This window comes from Austrofundulus limnaeus, unplaced genomic scaffold (assembly GCF_001266775.1).
Source record: "Austrofundulus limnaeus strain Quisiro unplaced genomic scaffold, Austrofundulus_limnaeus-1.0 Scaffold303, whole genome shotgun sequence".
NCBI lineage: Eukaryota > Metazoa > Chordata > Actinopteri > Cyprinodontiformes > Rivulidae > Austrofundulus > Austrofundulus limnaeus.
This window is the reverse complement of record NW_013952705.1, coordinates 242,593-249,448: the sequence shown is the minus strand read 5'-3', so window position 1 is coordinate 249,448 and position 6,856 is coordinate 242,593. Positions and strand designations below refer to the sequence as shown.

The 6,856-nt window shown below is 37.0% G+C and overlaps 1 protein-coding gene across 2 annotated transcripts in view; it reads right to left on the bottom strand.

Moving 5' to 3' along the window:
• Positions 1-6,856, bottom strand: part of LOC106526993 (partitioning defective 3 homolog B) — a 112,492-nt gene that overhangs the window by 13,155 nt on the left and 92,481 nt on the right. The window contains exons 8-9 of one of the 2 annotated variants that reach the window (XM_014021739.1): positions 5,475-5,631; positions 4,665-5,390 (exon numbers count right to left, since the gene is read on the bottom strand). The exons of the other annotated variant lie outside the window; for it this stretch is intronic. Of the exons in view, the coding sequence (XP_013877193.1) occupies positions 5,517-5,631 (115 nt within the window). The 3' untranslated portion in view covers positions 4,665-5,390; positions 5,475-5,516. Of the gene's footprint in view, positions 1-4,664; positions 5,391-5,474; positions 5,632-6,856 lie in introns of those variants that run through there. 2 annotated transcript variants of the gene reach the window in all.

Sequence of the window (6,856 nt, the reverse complement as noted above, 5' to 3'; positions counted from 1 at the left end):
CCTAAATAATCCAGTGAGTTAAAAAGAAAGATATTTCAGTTGCCCCCGCCTTTGATCAGAACAGAGCGATTAATCCAAAAGGTGCTTCATAATTAACAAGATACTCAATAAAAAAACTGAATGTTGAACTGGCACACGTAAGAGGAAACACTTTGTAAATCCATATCGAACCGTGGCAGCGACCCAGGAGAATTTAATTACTTCCTCTTCGTCTCCCCATTGGCCAAGAGGGTGTGGGATATGTTAATTATGGTTTGGCTGATAAAACATTTCTGTGGCTCGTGTCTCATTACCTCTAACTCCACTGATTGTCGCTCCAGCCAAGTAGCTAAAGTGTCTGGCAAATAAGACAGCACCTTAAACCAGTCACTGTGACTAAATGCTTATTAACGCAAAGATGGCCTAGTAGTACGACAGCGTTATGCTGGGAAAATTGAGAAAACTTTCCGCGACAATCAGAGTTTATCATCTTCCTTTTCTAATTGATAATTAGTCTTCTGTTAATTTGAGCCTAACATCTATCTCTTATCACAAAGGCACTATACATCAGCAGCTTAAATGATGGACTAAATTGGGTTGGCAATGTTAATGACTCACCTTGTAGGGACACGAGGGAAATGATTTCTCGACTCAGATTAAATTAACTTCAGCAGATGTGCTGGGCATGCATTCTTACTTAAGGAGCAAATGTTCAACATTTGTCTTTTAAAGGGTGACATCTTAAGACACGAGGGTTTAATAAAGAACATTTTAATGCAATCAAAGACGATACACACATACATTTAAAATACTGGAAAACAATAGCAAAGTTGTTACAATATTTATAGGATGAGATTGGTTTTTTTGTATAGAAATTTTAGATAAAAAAGTAGAATAAAAAAGCAGTTAAATCTTTTGGACAGTTGGTTCCTTCATTCACCGGGTTTTGTGAAAGAACAACAAGGAGTACCAGAATACTTCACAGGAAAAACTATAGTGAGTACCATCAGCTTGTGCAACTCGTATTTCCAAGAGCCAGACAGGATGTTTGATAAGTTCACCATGCTGTTTCACTATTTAAAAATCTGCTACACAGGTCATTTTTGGTGTAAAATGTAAAACAACTGAATCAGAAAGAAACAAACAGAACTATGCAGAACATTATGGTACCAAAAAACCTGAGGCTCCAGCCCATTCTCACTACTGACTCGTCACATATTGGGTCCAGGTTCCCTCTGCGACCAGTTTTGATGTGTTGGGTATCCCTCTTGTGTYCGTTATTGACGAGATGACAACAAAGAGAAGGTGTCATATTGTAGAAAAGTGTAGAAAATGCACAACAACTAACCATCATAAAACCCTAAACTAAACTTCTATTAGCCCTAGACATCCTATCATTGACCTCACTACCTACAATTAACCAGTAAACCTGATCCCTAATAATAACCACGGACCCCAACCCATAGACCTGGAAAAGTCCCATGCGTCACAAGCTGTGTTTTCATTGCAAATGTGCGCAAAACTTTGTCGATATTCTGTTAATGTTGAAAAAACAGTTTTGCAACTGCAGTGTTTCCATTAAGTAAGAAACGCTATTAAAGTCACACGTGAATACGTTTGTTCTCGCGATAAGTCATTACAAACATGACGACAATGAATGTAAACACATAGCATGTTGCTACCGCGACACTAGCGCTCATCATCAGAGGAGACGTCGGCGTCTTTTATCGAGGCTTTCCAGAGACAAGTCCCTACTTGGGAGTGGCTACGTATGCTGTGTTTTTGGGAAATTGTAGTCGNTTACTACTTTTACTTCCTGTTATCTTCTTCGTCGTCGTCTTTTTCGACAGTAGAAACAGCCGGTTGTTGATCACGTGACTCCCGTGATGCGAAAAAAGTGTTTCCATTGCAGTTTTGCAAAAAACACCAATTTCGATACGGCCGAAATACCACGTCATCCTAGCGCAAAAACATTTTGTCGAAAAAAAAAAAATTCTTTTAAAACTGACGTGTTTCCATTGAACAAATTCATTTCAAAAATCTAATTTGCGCATTTTCATGGTCAATGGAAACACAGCTACTAACTGACGGGAGGGGGGTTGCCTGATGTGTTAAAACCGGGAGTATAGGGAACGTGGACCGTCAATATGTGACGAGTCGAGAGCGAGAATGTAAGGCTCTGCTCAAAACCCAAAGTCATCAACTTTCATTCAAAAAAAAATTGCTTGTGAACAATTAAATACATTTGAAATGTGGGCTAGTATATAGAAAAAGAGTAAAAAAAACACCTTTCATGTTACATCTGAAAATCAAAACACTTAATCAGGAACATCGATAAACAGCTGCTGAAACCTTATTTGTTTTCTGACTGTTCTGGCTTAAATGATCACCTCTAACTCTCCTTTACAAAGATTACAAAAATTAATTTGGTGTCAAACAAATTATTTAAGCACCAGGTCAAAACCTACAAATTACCTGATATAATGACAATTTGATCTGGAAGTATAACTTTCAACGTTTTGCTAAAAAAAAGTGGTAACATCATAAAAATAGTTGGGGTTAACAGTTTTACATTCAGTCACACTGGTAATTTCCCTCTTACTGCACATTTCAGTTTGTTTTATTTTATAACTTTGAAACCAGTTTGAAACCCAAAGTCATTCTTGTTCCTGCTCTGTATTTATTCCAGTTCTCTTCTACCTGTTTCTATACATCCACATATTTTTTTCTTTCTTCCAACTTTCATTTCCTTCTTTTTGTTTTCTTCCATCCACATATCTCCTTTTTCTTAACTGGTTTCCATTTGCATAAATCCTAAAACCACATTCTTTCTTGACACAACCTAGAAAAAAATCCTTCATTTTTATTTTCCCTATAAAACTCATGAAAACAAAAACATCTCCAGGTAGATGATAAGTAATAAGTAAAATACTTTTTTTTCTTATTGTTACAATCAAATTATCTCAACATTCACTTTAGTGGAATTTCAACCTCAGTTATTAGGCCTCCGCTCACAATGGATAACTTCCCTGTTACTTGGTGTAAAACCATTCTGGCTGATTGTTTTTACGTTGTAGCAGGATGTCATCCCGTGTGAAGAAGGTTTAACAGAAATGTCCTGATGCATCTCAGTAAGCCAGGTAAAAAATCAAAAAGAAAAAAATTGTATATGTCTTCTGGACGGGTTCTTCTCTAATGAAACGTTTCGTCTCTCCTCCAAGAGACTTCTTCAGTCTGAGAGTTTCAGGCAAAATTCAGGCTTTTAAGCMCTGCCTCCATGTGACTGATACTCRCATCACATGGCTATCGTTGACACCTAATTAACACCTATTTTTAACAGGGGTGGAGTGATACTGGCAATAGCAGCACTGTAGGAGGAGGACAACTGAAAACGGAGGCCTCCACCTCTGTTTAATGATGGACGGTCTTTCTTCACAAAAATGGCTTCTTTTACTCCTCTCTCAAACCAACGTTCCTCYCTATCWAGAATGAGAACATCCTCATCTCTGAAAGAGTGACCGCTGGCCTGTAAATGAGTGAAAACTGCAGAGTTCTGGCCATTAGAYGTAGCTCGTCTGTGTTGGGACATTCTTTTGAACRGTGGCTGCTTTGTTTCCCCGAAGTATAACTGGTCGGTCCTCCTGGCACTTAACAGCATATACAACATTGCTCTGTTTGTGCCGGGGCACGTTTCATTAGAGAAGAACCCGTCCAGAAGACCTATACAATTTTTTTCTTTTTGTTTAACAGAAATGTCAACATTCAGTGTCTACTGAAGATAATACTGTGGAACTTAGTGGTTTGAAACAAAGAAATGTTACTCTGACTCTTCGTTACACCTAACTGATTGTTTAATAAGTGTTTAAACTAAATTACGCTGCTGAGCAGCACTCCAAAGCTCTTTTCCTGATATAGCAGGACTCCAGCACACATTGACGTCTAAACTATCAGTTTATAGAGAAGTTCTTTACATTTAAACTATAGTGCATGATGTAAATAATACACAGTAAAATCACCCCTAACAGTGCTTTGTAAAACATCGATGCCGTCTTGAYCTTACCGAGCTGCAGGTTTGATGTTTTAAAAGTGGTTGCCCTGTATTTTAACAACATGCTGTAAACACAGAACAAGTGATTCTGAAAGCAAAACAAAAGTAAAAATATTCCAATCGATGTGAGGTGATTCAGTTTACACAGGCTGACAACACTGATTAGGATCACACAATCAAAGCACAGATTAAATTACCTAAACTAAAGGGAATTTATGTCCACTACAGCTAATGTGCTTTAGCTTTGATGCAAATGCCAAATAGAGATTTAGCTTTGCTTTAGCTGATCTGAATTATTGTTGTTGCAGGATGCATTTAACAAAGASCCAAACTGAGTCATTCGGTTTCCCACTTGGATTTGATCTAATTTTCAACTAAAATGTAATTAAACTCATCTCGACTCAGAGAAGCATAAAAAAATGAAAAGCTGCAGCTTTTATAAAAGATATCATTACAGATTTCAAACGGCACTTTACTGTGATTAAAACTGAAGAAACCAAAGAATCWGTGTAAAAATATGTGCATGTTGACAGGTGCTTCTGTTTTTTTGGGGGGAAAAAAGGTTCAAAATAAGAGATTTATTTAAAATAGCATTAACACTGCCACAACTCAACATGTTTTGTGGTGCGTTTTTAAATTTTTTTTTTTGGTTTAGTTCTTGATAATTTTATTCCTTAAGATGCAATTATTATTAAAACGATCAATTCTCTTGTTACTCTGACTTCAGCACTGCAGTACTGATACAGGTCATGACTATTTTCCTTTTTTTTAGCATTTATAATCTACTCAGAGTAGAAGGAAAATCAAACCCATCCAGTCTGTTTCAATCTTAAGGTAATAAGTCACTGAGTTGTGGTCAGTGGAGATTATCCTGGGGACTCATGATTGTGAGAAAACTACAGGAAAAAAGGCAACTTTTCTGTTGATTTCTCACTGAATTCTGAGTGTTTACGACAAGCCGTGTGGCTAATTTATTTTGAATCAACAACCAAACAATTTATGTCAGCACGCTGAATTTTAGAGGTATTATAATTTCAGCATTGTTGGAGAACAATCAGTGGAAACCAGTTGAACAAAACGTCGTACGCCACAATTTTGAGCCAACTAATTTAAAGCAATAAGACTTTAAACCATGCGCACACATCATGTTTTTGCATGTATTATTTTATGTGTCAGACAACACAGACATTAAAATGTAAAGTGTTTTTCTGCATGAAGACTGTGGAGCTGTTTATAATTGGCTTGTTTTAACCTGGTTTATGKGAACATGTGCATTCTTTTGTCTGGAGTAGTTTTGGTGTTGCTGCTTTCTTCTTTCTCTCCAGTATAACCATGCTGTGCTGTGCTGGGATCCATACCGTGTCTGTAACACACCAGGTTAACATGGATCAGTGCTTGTATTAAGGGTTATTTCCAGTAGGACAGCAGTAGTTTGAAAAATAAATACCTGGAGTTGTACTTGTGCACATGGGAAGCCCACTCCTCTGTCCTACCTGTAACCTCCGCCCACAGTTCCACGTGTCATGGTTTCGTAACGCGGTGCACGGATTGGAGGCGTAGGAGATGGGGGCACATCCTGTCGTAAYGGACCTCTCTGCTGGGAGCTGAGAGCCGAAAACAAGATTCAAACTATACATAAATAAAACAAAAAAAAAAGGTACAAAATGTACCCAAATATGACTGTTTTAAAGCAGAGTTGAGACACCACTGTGAGACATATAACAACAAGTGAGGGGTCTTAATAATATTTTATATAATTAATAAATAATTATTAATTAATTATTATTATAAAAATAATAATTTCCAGAAATCAAATCAAATTTAAGATGATTGCTACTAGCCTATTTTTGCCATAATTGTTAGAAATGTTCAAAAATGATAAACGCATATAAAATGTTTTGCTAGTTGTTTTAGGTGTTAGTGGTGTAACTGTATCTTTATTTTTGGCCAATTAACAACATTTATACATATCCCCCAATGACCGCTGGGTTCACAAGTCTTACAGAAATTAATGCTACAAGTTTAAAACAAGACTCGGGCTACGTTCACATTGCAGGTTCTTAAATCTGATTTTTTGAAAAAAAAAAAATCAGATTTTACGGCATGAATGTTCACATTACATTTTAAAAGCAACCTCCATCAGACTCCAGTGYGAACTCTACATGGTCCTGATGTGACTGCATGCTCAGAAAAAGACGTGGCGTCTCGTTCAGCTCGCTGCTTGTTCACAATTAGCTGAACATGCTACTTGTAGCATTTCGATTTTGAAGTCGCTGCTTCTTCAAAGCCACTTAAATAATTACCTGACATGCTTGTTTAGTTCAGTTTTTACATCTGAACTTGTCTCTGATGGTACGCTCCAGTGCAGCATTATATTTTTATAATGAAGTGCTGGAAGTAAAGTATCGAACTTTAGGGTCGATACGGTTCGTGAAGTTGTACGTTTCAATCACATGTTTCTGCGGATTCTCAGTCATCCAGGACATGGAAAATGAAAAGAATAAAGACGAAACAATGGACTTCTGTTCTGTAGCTGAAGACGTGTGGAGCTACAGATTTAAACAGCGTGACTCGAGGTTAGAGTCTTTATCGATCCTTCACCCCCCACTGATGACAAAGTCAGATGTAATGTGACATACACATAATCTATTTGTGACTCAGTGAAAAACATCTTTTTTACATTTTATTTATTTATTTTAATTTTATTTTTTCTCTTGTTTTGCTTGTTGTTTTTACTATGGACCTTTTTTGTGTCTGGAATAAAGATATGATGATAATGATGATATACATTCAGATATGCGTCCGATTCAGTACCACATACTGAAAAGG